The sequence below is a fragment of the Atractosteus spatula genome, unplaced genomic scaffold, assembly GCF_055471065.1.
Source record: "Atractosteus spatula isolate fAtrSpa1 unplaced genomic scaffold, fAtrSpa1.hap1 Scaffold_199, whole genome shotgun sequence".
Taxonomy (NCBI): domain Eukaryota; kingdom Metazoa; phylum Chordata; class Actinopteri; order Semionotiformes; family Lepisosteidae; genus Atractosteus; species Atractosteus spatula.
The window spans coordinates 18,039-33,500 of record NW_028296762.1 but is presented as its reverse complement, the minus strand read 5'-3'; the positions used below and the strand labels follow the sequence as shown (position 1 = coordinate 33,500).

General features: G+C 46.8%; 1 protein-coding gene across 1 annotated transcript; it reads right to left on the bottom strand.

Moving 5' to 3' along the window:
- Nucleotides 1-262: 262 nt before the first annotated feature.
- On the bottom strand, nt 263-14,581 carry LOC148808713 (uncharacterized). The gene is made up of 2 exons (XM_088909377.1): nt 13,981-14,581; nt 263-5,426 (listed from the first exon to the last, which is right to left on the bottom strand). Exons 1-2 carry the CDS (start codon nt 14,273-14,275, stop codon nt 3,316-3,318), a joined length of 2,406 nt encoding a protein of 801 aa, XP_088765503.1. The 5' UTR covers nt 14,276-14,581; the 3' UTR covers nt 263-3,315.
- Between the last annotated feature and the right edge of the window lie 881 nt (nt 14,582-15,462).

Genomic DNA, 15,462 nt, shown 5'->3' with positions numbered 1-15,462 from the left:
CACACAAAGGGTGGTGGGATAGTTTTCTTTCAGGAAACAAATGGATGACATCCTGGGATCAATTCAGTACTAGCTACCAAATAAAAAAAAGGTCAGAATGCTGTTGTAGTGTGCTCTCATGAGGCACCAGTTCTGTAGGGGTTTGGGCATTTACTGGGACAATAATTAATTGTGGCAGTAAATCGCAAAATGATTCTTTTAATGGCCTTAGAATCCAACCATGCGGTATAACTCAAACAACGCACACACACAGGTACTAATACACTAAAATACATTTATTAATACATAGAAGGTGCATGTAAATCTAACAGATCTTATCGTGAGGGTAAGCAGAAAACAAAAGGTATATATTCATTCAGTTACAAAGAGTTACACATATCAAGAGGACATACATTCAGTATATCATTCATTTAGACCGTTTCTTGAATGAACTTGGTTACAACTTCTACATTAGATACTCAAAACAAGTACATAACTCTTAGGAATTAAATTGATATCAACTGGTTGGGATAACAATTGAATTCTCGAGCAGTAATGCAGTGAAGTTGAATACTCATCCAATCTCTGGGGATTCAGATCTCCCCCGGACAAAGAAACAGTTGCAGGCTTGTTGCTGTCCAATCCGTGCTCTCTGGCTAGGTGCCAAGCGGTGCTCGGTGCGGCTGGAGAGATTCCTGCTGCGCTGCTCTCTGAAGACCGGCTAGTTAGTGTTGGCTTTAACTAGCAAAGTTTGTGCACAGGAGAAAACTGACTGTGGGTCCCAGCTGGTCAGGAAGAAGAACGGTTCGTTCCTGATGAAACGCTAGTTCTGAATACTGATTCAGCTGTCCACAGTTCCGACCTGTTCACGAGGCCTGCTGCTGGTGCTAACCTCGGGTGGATCCTCTGGTTACGCGCTGGCAACCTCCGCTCTAGACTCTTAGAACAAGGAAAGTTCTGGCACTCGGACACACTGGCCGTTACATGGTGGTCCTGGCTGAGTCTCAGGATGGTCAGGAGGCGTGCTGCGAGAATGTCCTGCACTTCCCAACTGTTCTGGCCTGCGGGCCGTCCTGTCCTGGAATCATTCACACCCCTGGAATTGTTCTTTTTGGAATTCTTCTTCAGGCCCTCTGTGTTGCCTGTTTTTACCTGGAGGAACTTCAGGTCGTTCATTGGCTGAAAGTTTAATGGGCATCAGAGACCCACGTGGGTTACTCGGCCCTACCAGTTCCTGATTGGTTGATCAAGGTGAGATGTGAGTAACTCACCCCTGACACTTAGGAATGCAGTCCAGATGTCCATCTGGCACTCCCTAGACAGATAGGCGCCAATGGATGACCATTGATCATGATAGCCAGGCTTAGCTAAGTGCATCCCCATTTGGGAGCTGTCCCTTATCAAAGAAACCTTAAATCAGCCTGCATGAATAGCTTATCTGTGGCTGCACCACAGAGATGAAGAGAGAGATGGGGCCTCACTGGCAAGAGAGCGCAAAACTTAATTCCTGTATTTTAATAAGCCTTGCCGCTACAGGTGTAACAGTAATAGTATCATGAAATCTTTATTCCTCCCTGCAGTCTCACTCTCTAACAATGTAAAATAAATGCATTATGACATTATCCATAAACAAATATTTCTGGTAGTAGCTGATACATTAATGCTGCACACTGGTATCTTTCCGGGAGTGAATAGGATGTGCATATAAACTGTGCATCATGTGATACCTGTCAGTTACACCTTCAACAGGCTGACAGGGTTAGCTTGAGAATACCAGCAGAGTTAGAAGATGAGTGTTAGTTGTTGTGAAGCAGGGTTATGGAGTGGTGTAGCTTCTTCTACACTCTGTTGTGTTAAATCCTGCTTGACCTTAAAATGCCTTTTGTCTTGTGTTTTTGTGTGTGTGAATTACCTGAGTCAGGGTAGTGTCAGCAGGGTCTTGTCACAGTAGATGAGTGTATATACAGTGCCTTCAGAAAGTATTCACCCAGTGGAATTTTGTTGCATTTTGTTCCCATTACACCTCCACATTTTAACATTTTTTCCTCGTTTTAAGAACACTAAATTCAACACATTTATGAATCAAAAATATTTTTTATTCAAGAACATTTGTTTTTCAAAATGAAAGATTTACATTTCTCATTTACAAAAGTATTGTATTACAAGAGATTGTTTGTGTCTGCAGTTTCTCCCATTTCAGCCAAAAAGCTCTGCAACTCTGTCAGTGTTGGAGCTGGCCACTTTTGGTCACTTTTCTGACAATCACCATTCTTGTCCGGTTGCTCAATTTGGTAGGAGGGCCTGATCTTAGTAGTGTCTGGGTTTTGCCATGTTTTTTCTATTTAGTTACAATGGGATTTAACGGTGCTCCTAGGAAGGTTCAAAACTTTGCCAATCTTTTTATAACCTTCTCCAGTTTTTTTTCCTCCTAACAACTTCATCTCAAAGTTCCAAAGGTAGCTCCTTGGTCTTCATGACAGCAGGACTGATCTGATCTGCTGTTTCAGTGAGACCTCACAGTCAGTGATATCTATTGTGCAATCAAGCAATTGAACACCGGTGAATTTGAAATGAACACAGGTGTACCTTGTTAATGTATTTAGTGTGATCTCTCAAGATAATTGACCCAAATTAGGTTGTTGAAACAAAGGGAGTGAATACTTATCAATTAAGTAATTTTCCATTTTTATTTTTAATAGATGTCTTCAGAATTATAAATACTTAATTTCATTTGAACATTATAAAGAATTGCTTCTACAGGAGTGGAGAAAAACATTTAAATATGATTTAATTTGACTTTGCAACACAGCAGAATGAGAAATAAACAATGGGGTGTGAGTACTTTCTGAAGGCACTGTATATATAGCTTGTCCTGTCTGCAGTTGCATTGAAAAAAAAATTGAAGTATTACTAACGGTGCCAAAATAGATTTTCTTATTAAAAGAGATTCATACAGTATCTTATTCTTTATTATTTACCCTTTATTGCATAAATATTTCTTGTATTTGATATATATGCTCTCTTATCCACATAAATTAAACTCTGTGACAAGAACTATTTCTGTTTTAGTCAACTGTAAATAAGAGTATAGTCAAAATTTAACTGACCAGACGAACTCAAAATTGGGTGACTACAAAGTGACTATGACTAATAGACATTTTGGGAACAAGTAAAGGTTTGTTCCATGCTGAAAAGAGAAGAAAATAAATGTCTCGGCTGTGGAGCCTTCTTCGGATGTCACATGCTGACGCACCTACCCACTTGAACTAAAGACATTTTAGTTGACTTGACTTAGACTATGATTAAATAAAAAACCTGGTGACTAAATTGGTTTTTTTAAGTCACCTGACTGGAACTCTTCCCACACTGACTGTAGCTGAATGGTCTGTCTCCTGTGTGAATGCGCTGGTGCTTTTTTAAGTCATGCGATTGAATAAAACTCTTCCCACACTGACTGCAGATAAACGGTCTCTCTCCTGTGTGAATGCGCTGGTGGGCTTTTAAGCTACGTGACTGACTAAAACTCTTCCCACACTGACTGCAGCTGAATGGTCTCTCTCCTGTGTGAATGCGCTGGTGCTTTTTTAAGTCATGCGATTGAATAAAACTCTTCCCACACTGACTGCAGCTGAACAGTCTCTCTTCTGTGTGAATGCGCTGGTGGGCTATTAAGCTACTTGACTGACTAAAACTCTTCCCACACTGACCACAGCTGAATGGTCTCTCTCCTGTGTGAATGCGCTGGTGGGTTATTAAGCTACTTGACCGACTAAAACTCTTTCCACACTGACTGCAGCTGAACGGTCTCTCTCCTGTGTGAATGCGCTGGTGTGATTGTAAGTGGCTTTTCTGACTAAAACTCTTCCCACACTGACTGCAACTGAATGCTCTCTCTCCTGTGTGAATGCGCCGGTGGGCTATTAAGCTACTTGACTGACTAAAACTCTTCCCACACTGACTGCAGCTGAATGGTCTCTCTCCTGTGTGAATGCGCTGGTGGGTTATTAAATTACTTGACTGACTAAAAGTCTTCCCACACTGACTACAGGTGAACAGTCTCTCTCCTGTGTGAATGCGCTGGTGGGTTATTAAGTTACATGACCAACTAAAACTCTTCCCACACTGACTGCAGCAGAATGGTCTCTCTCCTGTGTGAATGTGCTGGTGGGATTTTAAGGCATGTGACTGACTAAAACTCTTCCCACACTGACTGCAGCTGAATGGTGCCTCTCCTGTGTGAATGCGCTGGTGGGTTATTAAATTACTTGACTGTCTAAAAGTCTTCCCACACTGACTGCAGCTGAACGGTCTCTCTCCTGTGTGAATGTGCTGATGTTGTTTTAAGAGCTGCAAGTGACTAAAACTCTTCCCACAATGACTACATCTGAAAGGTCTCTCTCCCGTATGAATACGCTGGTGTCTTTTAAAGTCACTTGACTGAATAAAACTCTTCCCACACTGACTGCAGCTGAATGGTCTCTCTCCCGTTTGAAGGTGCTGGTCGGGTTTTGATTTGCTAGACTGACAGAAACGCTGCTCCTCTCTGTGCCATAATGGCAGTTTGTCCACTCCATCTGAGCAAGGCCTTGAGTGATTCTTCCTCATTCTCTGATTGTACTGGGGTCTCTTATTCTGCCAATGCTCCATGGAATGGTCTTGCTCCGTGTGCTGAGATTTGTTTTCTCCACCATGTCCTTCAGTGTGCTGCTCAGCAGTGTGAATCATCCGGGGCTCCTTCTCCAGCTCTCTGAGACTAAAACTGTCTAGTTCATTCAGTTGTTCTCCTCTTTGCCCAAGAACAGACCTACTCTCCAGTTCATTAAAACTTTTAACAATTTTCTCAGTAACCAGATTAGTAAACCTGTGTGTAAAGCCATCAGATACTAAGGGATCATATGATTGTTTGAGTCTCTGCAATGACAGTCTCTCCACTTGAACAGAACAAGGCCTAATTATCAAGCCCTGTAGGAGCTGCTGTTGCTCCTCCCTGTACTGACTCCTCTCTGTGTGCTGTGACTCAGTACTGTTCTCTTCACCAGGTACATCAGTCTGCTGCTCTGCAGCGTCAATCAACTTGGACTTCATGTCCTGTTCTGTAAGATTTAAAACATCCAGTTCTTCACTGTGCTCTCGTACAGAGACACAGCCCAGTTCATTACAACCTTGTGTAATATTGTTCGAGTCCAGATTATTAATCTTATCTATAAAATCATCACATACTAAGAGCCCAGGTGTCTCACTCTCAGGCTCTGTCTTCATCATGGTCACAGAGTCCAGATCCTCGACACTCTGTCTGCTCTCTGTGTGCTGCTCACTGAGTGTCTCTTTCCCTTCTGCGACAGTGAGCTCTCTCTCCTGCACCAAACTGGAGCCCCACTCCTCCTCACTGTGCTGCTGTTCAAGAGGAGCCATGTCCCCAGCATCAGAGAGAGCACTGGTCTCTGTGCCTGTAAATACAGGAAAAGAAAACAATAACTTTATAATAATAATAAACTTTATTTTATATAGCACCTTTAAAGGTGGCTTCTCAAAGCACTTTACAGAAGGCCAACAACAAAAAAGACACAATATAAGCATGATGAGAATATAGTTAGACGAGTCAGTAGATGGTGGTACTAAGTCCAGTAGGAGCAGAGGGGTAAAGAACAGATAAATAAAGGCTCTTCTGAAGAAGAAGGTTTTGAGTCTGGATTTGAAGAAGCTTAGAGAAAGTGACTCTGATATCCTTGGGGAGAAAGTTCTAGAGCTTGGGGCAAAACAGGAGAAGGCCATGTCACCCATAGAGTGTAGAAGGACTGGGGGACAAATAGTTGAACACAATTAGAAGAGTGAAGGTTGTGAGGTGGGGAGTAGGGCGATAACTCAGACAGGTACTGAGGTGCCAAGCCATAGAGAGCCTTATAGGTAAGCAGGAGGATTGTTAAGCATCACAAAACTTGACAGGAAGCCAGTGCAAGGACTCCAGGATAGGAGTAATGTGAATACTTGCACTAGACAAACTGGAAATTACAGCATATTAACACTGCACTGACAGAGATGGGTAAATACAGACACACTGACTGGACACTGCAGCATATTAGCACTGCACTGAAAGGGGTTAATATAGACATGCTGACTGGACACTACAGTACATTAACACTGCACTAAGAGAGGGGTTCATACAGACACACTGACTGGACACTACAGTACTTTAACACTGCACTGAGACGGAGGCATTTATACAGCCATGGACTGCTCAGAGAAGGGGGGTAAATACAGACAGACTGACAGACAGGACACTACAGTACATTAGCACTGCACTGAGAGAGAGCGGTTAATACAGACACACTGACTGGACACTACAGAACATTAACACTGCACTGAGTGACAGGTTAATACAGACATGCTGACTGGACACTACAGTACATTAACACTGCATTGAGAAAGAGAGGGATTAATACAGACACACTGACTGCATATTATAGTACTTTAAAACTGCACGGAGAGAGGTAGGTTAATACATAGACACTGACTGGACACTACAGTACATTAACACTACACTGAGACAGAGAGGGGTTAATACAAACACACTGACTGGACACTCCAGTATATTAACACTGCACTGAGAGAGAGAGGGGTTGATTCACACACACTGACTGCACACTACAATATATTAACACTGCACTGAGAGAGAGGGGTTAATACAGACACACTGACTGGACACTACAGTACATTAACACTGCACTGAGAGAGAGGGGTTAATACAGACACACTGACTGGACACTACAGTACATTAACACTGCACTGAGAGAGAGGGGGGTTAATACATACATACTGACTGGACACTACAGCACATTAACACTACACTGAGAGACAGTGTTCAATCAATCTTTATTGACAGAAAAAATAAAGAAAGTATGAATCTTGATTCTTAGGACCCCACCTTAAAAATTATTAAAATAAAATCATAATTGGAATATTAATTTTTTATTCACAATCCTGCACGTTTCCAAAACACCAATGCTTTTCAAATGTTCCACAGTCATTATGAGATAATATAAAACATATATTTTAACGACATCCTGCTCTTCACCAACCCTTCAAACATCCTCACCAAGTCTACAGACCCGGAACCAGAGATCTTATTTTTCAGAGTCTTGTAGATGGTGAGTTTGGCCTGGCCCAGTAGAAAGTTGGCGAGGAGGGTCTGAGTTTTTTGTTTTTTCGTATGACCCACCCCGAACATGAAAATAATGTAATTGAAGGCCAGGCCAAGGTTGATGAAGAGCCAAATCAACACGGCAAACATGGGCGACAGGTGGGGGCAGGCACTGTAGTAGTGGAACACCGTCTCCCTCTGAGCGCAGAAGGGACAGGCCCCTTTTGTTGAGGGGAAATCTGTAGAGGCTACCCCAGGCAGGCCGGACACCATCTGGCACCCCCAGACGAGCCCTCCAGGGAGTGTCAGGGAGTGCAGACAGCTGGGCTTGGTGTCTAGATGTTACAACTAGTCTATATAGACACTTCCCCCCAACACCAGCCAGAGACCTCTCCTCTGAAGCAAGGGACTCAAGGAGAGATCCTGTCGGCCCGGGACTGAGTGCAGGAGACACTAGCAGACCAGGGAAAGGAGGCTGTGTGGTTGGAAGGTGGCGTTCCTCAAACAGATCCTGGACTAGCAGCATCTCCTCAAGAGGCAGAGCAGAGCAGAGCAAAGCTGAGTAAGAAACCCGTCCACACACCGCCGCGAGTGTAGTCCCAGAGCGTCACATGCCCACTCCATGCTGCGCCAGCAGTCCTGATCCACGTCAAGCAGGTGGTGGAGTTGTGTGACATTGGCGCGGACCAGTCTGCTGGTAAAGTCCAAGGAGCGGCCCAGTTCTGTGTCCATTCACGGATTGTGTACTAGTGGCTCTCAGAGTGTCCAGTATAGACTGGGCCGCTCCTCCTCTCTCCGCACGTGCAGATGCCGCCAGGCTTTCAGGAGACTACGCTGGAAAGGCTGCAGTGGAGACAGGTCAACCCTGCTGGTGTCCATCAGGAAGAGAACAGAGTCGATCCCGAAGTGTCCTGCTAGACGCAACAGGGTGAAGGTCAGCTCCTTCCAGGACAGCGAGGCCGGGCCATACAGCAGCTTCTGTACTGCCTGCATACGAAAGGCGTCCACCCGGCTCCGGATGTCAACGAGTCCTTGTCCTCCGTCCTCTCTGGGCAAATAGAGGACACCCCTCCACAGCCAGTGCAGTCCATCCCAGAAGAAGTCGAGAAGCGTGGCCTGCAGCTCCTCGATCAGTCCAGCTGCTGGCTCCAGGCACAGCAGGCAATGCCACAACATTGAAGCCACCAGGGTGTTGACAATCAGAACCCGGCCTTTGTAGGAGATCTGGGAGAGCAGCCAGCGCCAGCGGTCCAGCCGACCTTTCACTTTTTCGAGGAGCCCCTCCCAGTTCTTCCTCACACTGGCCTTGTCCCCCAGGTACAACCCCAGGTATTTGAGTCCTCCTCTGGTCCAGCTGAACCTCTCTGGCAAGACTGGGGGACCCGTCTCGCTCCACTCTCCCAGGAGTAGGGCGCTACTCTTGGCCCAGTTTACTTTGGCTGATGATAGCCACTGGAAATCATTCAAAGTTGTCTGTAGCGCCCTGACATCCTGTTCTCCTCCGACCACGACCATGATGTCATCAGCGTATGCCAACATCTTGACAGTAGAATTGGGGCAGCCCGGGATGGACAGCCCCTTGATGACCCGGCGCAGCTGATGTAGCAGAGGTTCAATGGCAAGGGAGTAGAGCATTCCTGAGAGTGCACAGCCCTGCCTGACTCCCCTCTGCACTGGAAACGGAGCACTCAGCCCTCTGTTGACCTTTAGCACACTGAAGATGTCACTGTACAGCACCTGAATCATGGCAACAAAGACAGAGCTGAATCCGAAAAACCTCATGGTTCTCCACAAATACTGATGTTCAACCCTATCAAAGGCCTTTTCCTGGTCTAACGAAATGAGACCAGTATCTAAACCCAATAGTCTGGAGGTGGCCACAACATCTCAAATCAGAAATATATTATCAAAGATTGTCCTTCTGGGTACACAGTACGATTGTTCGGACTGCACCACTGATCCCAGCACCACCCTCAGCCTGTTGGCCAGAGCTTTGGACAGGATTTTATAATCCACACACAGCAGGGCAACAGGTCTCCAGTTCTTAATGTCACACAGGTCCCCTTTCTTAGGCAGCAGGGTGACAACAGCTCTCCTGCAGCTCAGTGGCAGGTCCCCGTGCTCCAGACTTTCCGAGAACACATCCAGCAGGTCAGGTCCCAGCACGGCCCAGAAGGCACAGTAGAATTTGGCCGGCAAGCCATCAAGGCCAGGGGTCATACCATTACTCAAGACACTGAGTGCAGTGGAGAGCTCCTCCAGGGATAGAGGCCTCTCCGGCCATGCCCCCTCCTCTTCGGGGACCTGTGGAAGGTCTTCAAGGAACCTGCGTGTGCAGACCAAGTCCTCACTTGCCTCGCTGGAGAAGAGTGTCTTGTAGAACTGCATGGTCCTCTCCTGGATCTGCCCAGCCTCGTGCAGCTCCTGCCCTGTCTCCGAGCGCAGGCAGAGGTTCTGCCTGCTCTGGCCCGGTTTCTTCTCTAGGCCAAAGAAGTAGCGAGTCGGGGCGTCTACCTGTGATGCACTCTGAACCCTAGATTTTATTAGAGCTCCCTGTACTTTTGTGTCCAGAAGGCCAATGAGTGATTCTTTTTGAGTGTGGAGGTTATCAATTAGCCTCCTGTCTGCACAACACTCCAGAGCCTGGTGGAGCTCCAGAATGTCTCTCTCCAGAGCCTTCATGGACTCACGGATACCTCTCGTGACAATTCCAGTGTACTGCTGGTGGAACTGGCGAATCTGCACCTTCCCAGTATCCCACTACTGCCTCAGGGAGACAAAGTGGGCTTTCTGACTCCTCCACTGCTACCAGAAGAACACGAGGCAGTCACAGAAGTGAGCATCGTCAAGCAGTTGGGTATTAAAGTGCCAGTAGGCACTGCGGGACCTCACTGATGGGACGACGACTGTGCAGATGGTGAGACAGTTGTCCGACAGGCCCACTGGACAGATGGGAGTACTGCTTGACGATGCTGTAATGATGTTTACGGCAGTAGATGCGGTCAAGCCTGGCCAGAGAGAGGGTGTTCCCTCAGACCTGGGCCCAGGTGTACTGCCTCGTGTCCCCATGACATCTCCTCCAGATGTCAGTGAGGTCAGATTTGACAAGGATCCTGCGCAGCTCCCTGGCCGACAGGCCATGTGGCTCTCCGTGATTCCTGCATAATTCCTGTCCAGTGTGCTGCTCTCTGTGCAGTTAAAATCATCCCCCAGGAAGACCAGCTCTTCAGGCTGGCAGGTCACCAGCGCATTTTCAAGCTCCCTGAAGAAGGTGACCCTCTCTCCGCCGTCTGTGGATGCGTAAATGTTAATAAAAACAAAGGTTTTCTTCCTGTAAACTACTCGCATGAGTCAAAGGCGACCTTTCACAACCTCATGGACGGCGATAGAGAGGGGCTTGAACCCCACAGAGAACAGCACCGTGATCCCCGCGCTCACAGGGGACCCATGATTGTACACAATGTCCCCCTGCCACTCCCGCTGCCAGGCAATGATGTTGGAGCTGTCGGTGTGGGTCTCCTGCAGGAACGTCACCTGCAGGCTGTTTTCTTTGATGACCTCCAACACCGCAGCTCGCTTCAAAGCCCTCCGGCACCCATTGGTGTTCAAACTCCCTATTCTAATGCCGCCCATGTTTGCGGAAAAGAAAAAAAGAAACAACATAAAACACAAACAGACACATAGCACGCAGACGGATAGTGATGTGATGTAAGAGACGGGACTCATTCGTGCTGAGGTGCATTCCGCGGTCCTGCCCTGATCTTACCCAATAAGCTCTTCAGGCACCATCTCTCTTGATCGCTGAAGTCATTCGCACCTGAGCCTTTTCAGATGGTGGGTCGCGGAGAGGACAAAGAGCTCAGTGTCGGGAAAAAAGTCCTCGACCACAGTTCCCCTCTTACCTTTAGTCTTCTCTAAGAACTCCCTGATGCTCTGGAAACTGTAGCCTACTCTGCAGCTCTGCCGGGCCGAGGAGCCCGAGGCGAGAGAGGAGTCTGGGAAGCCGCCCTCGTCATCGTTGCTCCCGGACTCCGAGGAGCTCCGGGCGGCGGCGGCGAGGACACTCCAGCGCGTCCTTACTCTCCCAGTGTCGGAGTCACTCGCGGCCCCTGGGCCGGCGACAGAGCCGCCCTCCACCGAGCTCTCTGTGCTGTGCTTTTTCTGCACCGCACTCTGCATAGATTTTTTCGTGCGCTTTCTCCACGGTGTCTTAAAACCATTGTCTATTTTTCTGGATGTTAATTAATTTCCTCCCCACACTGTGTCTACAGTTTTCGCTGCCACTTGTGACGAGTTTTCCTCCGTCGGTGTCACTGCCTGCTCTCTCTCCCTGACTCTCCTGAGCAGCGGGGCTCTGCAGCTCCCCTGCTCCGCCAGCGCTCGTATCTTGCTCCCCGGTGTGGGGAGCTCCCATCTGAGGGCTGAGGTGGTCCACTCTTTGCTATCTGTTCTCCTGCATGGGACACCACCAGCTCGGGCTCACCTGCCCCCTCCAGCGATCTCCTCTCCTGCACCCCGGCCGTGGGCTCTGCCTCCCTGCTGCCTCCCTGCACTGCTCCACTCCCCGCTGCCTGACACTGTCTCCTGGCCTCCTGGCAATTCTTCACCACATGCCCCTCGCTCCCGCACCTGAAGCACTTCGTCAATTCCAAAGTCACGAATACAACATAATCACAGGTGTCAATCCGAAATTTAAGATCCACATTGATCTCTTCCATGGGGTTTTTTTAAGATCACGTAGACTTGTCTTCGGAAAGAGATGACATGCTTCAGTTGAAGTCCCCTGCAGCCCAGAGGGACCCTCCTGATCGGAGAGACCACCTGTCCGTAACAGGACAGCTCCCTCTACAGCAGCTCGTTTCTCATGAACGGAGGCACATTGGAGAGGGTGATCTTCCGAGCTGGGGCTGTGAACGGCAGCACCGGGGTGAAGGTGCCGTCCAGGACAACCCACTTTACCACCAGGGCATTTGCCAGATCAATAGATTGCAGGAAAATAACTATCCCTCCACTCATGCGGGAAGCGGACTTGATGTTCCTGCAGCCCACAACCATCCCAACCGCAAGAACGCACCTCTCCAGCGGTTCATACAGACACACTGACTGGACGCTACAGTACATTAACACTGCACTGAGAGAGGTTCATACAGGCACACTGACTGGAAACTCCAGTACATTAACACTACACTGCAATCAGAGAAAGGGGTTAATACAGACACACTGACTGACTGGACACTACAGTGCATTAACACTGCACTGAGAGAGAGGGGGGTTAATACAGACACACTGACTGGACACTACAGTACATTAACACTGCACTGAGAGAGAGGGGTGAATACAGACACACTGACTGGACACTACAGTACTTTAACACTGCACTGAAAAAGGGGTTAATACAGACATGCTGACTGGACACTACAGTACATCAACACTGCACTGAGGGGGGGGGGGTTAATACAGACACACTGACTGAACACTACAGTACATCAACACTGCACTGAGAGGGGGGGGGTTAATACAGACACAGTGACTGGACACTACAGTACATTAACAATGCACTGAGAGGGGAGGGGGGGTTAATACAGACACACTGACTGGACACTACAGTACATTAACACTACACTGAGACAGAGAGGGTTTAATATAGACACACTGACTGGACACTACAGTACATTAACACTGCACTGAGAGAGAGAGGGGTTGATTCACACACACTGACTGGACACTACAGTACATTAACACTACACTGAGACAGAGAGGGTTTAATATAGACACACTGACTGGATACTACAGTACATTAACACTGTACTGAGACAGAGAGGGGTTGATTCACACACACTGACTGGACACTACAGTACATGAACACTGCACTGAGAGAGAGAGGGCTTGATACAGACACACTGACTAGACACTACAGTACATTAACACTGCACAGAGAGAGAGGGGGGTTAATACAGACACACTGACTGGACACTCCAGTACATTAACACTGCACTGAGAGAGAGAGGGGTTAATACAGACACACTGACTGGACACTACAGTACATTAACACTACACTGAGACAGAGAGGGTTTAATAAAGACACACTGACTGGACACTACAGTACATTAACACTGCACTGAGAGAGAGAGGGGGGTTAATACAGACACACTGACTGGACACTACAGTACATGAACACTGCACTGAGGGGGGGGGGGGGTTAATACAGACACACTGTCTGGACACTACAGTACATGAACACTGCACTGAGAGAGAGGGGGCTTGATACAGACACACTGACTAGACACTACAGTACATTACCACTGCACTGAGGGGGGGGGGGGGTTAATACAGACACACTGACTGGACACTACAGTACATTAACACTGCAGAGAGAGAGGGGGGTTAATACAGACACACTGACTGGACACTCCAGTACATTAACACTGCACTGAGAGAGAGAGGGGTGAATACAGACACACTGACTGGACACTACAGTACATTAACACTACACTGAGACAGAGAGGGTTTAATAAAGACATACTGACTAGACACTACAGTACATTAACACTTTATACAAACAAGGACAAACTGGAAATTACAGCATATTAACACTGCACTGACAGAGAGGGGTAAATACAGCCATACTGACTGGACACTCCAGTACATTAACACTGCACTGAGAGAGGGGTTAATACAGACATACTTACTTCACAGTACGGTACATAAACAATGCACTAAGAGAGAGAGGGATTAATACAGATATAGTGGATTAATATTCCAGAGGAGTTAATACAGACACAGACCTCACCAGTGAGGAAGTTATAGACACTGGTTTTAAACACACACACATACTCTGACTTCATACACGTCACCACACTGACCTGACAACAGTTTCATGTCCATTTCTTCTTTTATTTCTGCAGTGACTTCACAGGGAAGCGTCTGGGTACCCTGATCTCCTCTTGCTCCCGAATCCTCCTCCCACAGCTGCAATCTCCACTTCAAGCTCTCGTTTTCCTTCTTCAGCTGCGCCATTTCACTCCCGACAATGTCCTGCACACACTGTGTGATTTTAAACACGGCCCGTCTCACCAGGACCTGGGAGACGCTGCGGAGTTTGTTTTCAAACTCGTTCTGAGTCAGACATCCTGTTTCCAAAAACTTCTGACACTTCATACACGATCGATTTGAGCAAAACGTGCATGAACGAGTCAAGCTGGATTTCCAGATTTAACAAGTACTCCGCCATCCTTCTTCAGAGTCGATCAGAAACAAAGGCTGACTTGCGATGTTTAAACAGAACAGCTTCTTTATTTCTATTCTTCACAGATTCTGTTGTCAGGGCTGTGCTCTGTTCAAGCATAAACACAGCTGACAAGATGCTACGTTTTCAGAAACTGAAGTTATTAAAAAAAACAACTTTCTTCTTTATAGAAAGAAAATCATTCAAGCACCCACAGCTATGTTGTGTAGCGCCGTGTGATGACGTCATTCGTTAGCGCGGCCGCGACTTCAAAACAATCGAGAAGCGGAGCTGAGAAAGAGGAGTTTCTGCAGCCTGATATAAACTTAACTGCACCTCCTAGCGCCACCTAGTCAAGAGGAGTGAATCACCTGCGACTTGCGCCGTTCGTAAGTGTGAATTTTGTGAAACGGAACATATTTACTGTTTTGCCCTTCCACAACGAAAACGTCTCCCTTTGCAGGTTTTTGGTTAAAGAAAAAAAATGCTGTCATATTCTTCCCAGCTGGCAGTATTTATTCTGCAACATAAGCAAGATTTGTATTTCATATTTCGCAAATTGTATGAATTTCTCGAAAAACACGTTGTTCCAAGAAAGGAAATAAATACTTCTAGTAACAAAATCAAGCCATATGTGATTGTCCTTAATGATACATTCTGTATGACAAGACAGGAAGAAAGGCACCTCAGGATTTCAGACACAGGATCTCCTGTATATTGAGAGAAGTTTATACCATCTGTCAGTTTTCATGTCCAAGGAGCTCAATTTGCATTCCATGTACAACAGCGTGTCCTCTACACCCGCCACTGAAGCACAGCACAGGCTCAGCATCTTGACATCTTCCTAACAGAGACACGTAGAGACCTTTTGGTGGGCAGTGGCTCAAAAGGGGAGAAGAGACCATTTCTGGAGCAGGATTTGTTACGTTGGAGTATTCTGGACACAAATCAGTGCCCGCTTTTATTTCTGTTTTTTTTTTAATTTTACAGAAAGTTTAAATGTGACTTTGAAGGCATTATAATTCACAACCATGGCAAAAAATGGTTGTCCATAATTGTTGATTATGTTTGATTAACAGACAAAATATGACAACCCCTCTACTGAGCATATACTTTATTT

Bases quoted from the DNA above. Each gene is read 5' to 3' on its own strand.
- LOC148808713 (XM_088909377.1), bottom strand. From the start codon at position 14,275: ATGAAGTGTCAGAAGTTTTTGGAAACAGGATGTCTGACTCAGAACGAG. The intron at 5,427-13,980 runs GTCAGTGTGGTG...CTGTATTTACAG, and splicing joins GGACATGAAACTGTTGTCAG to GCACAGAGACCAGTGCTCTC.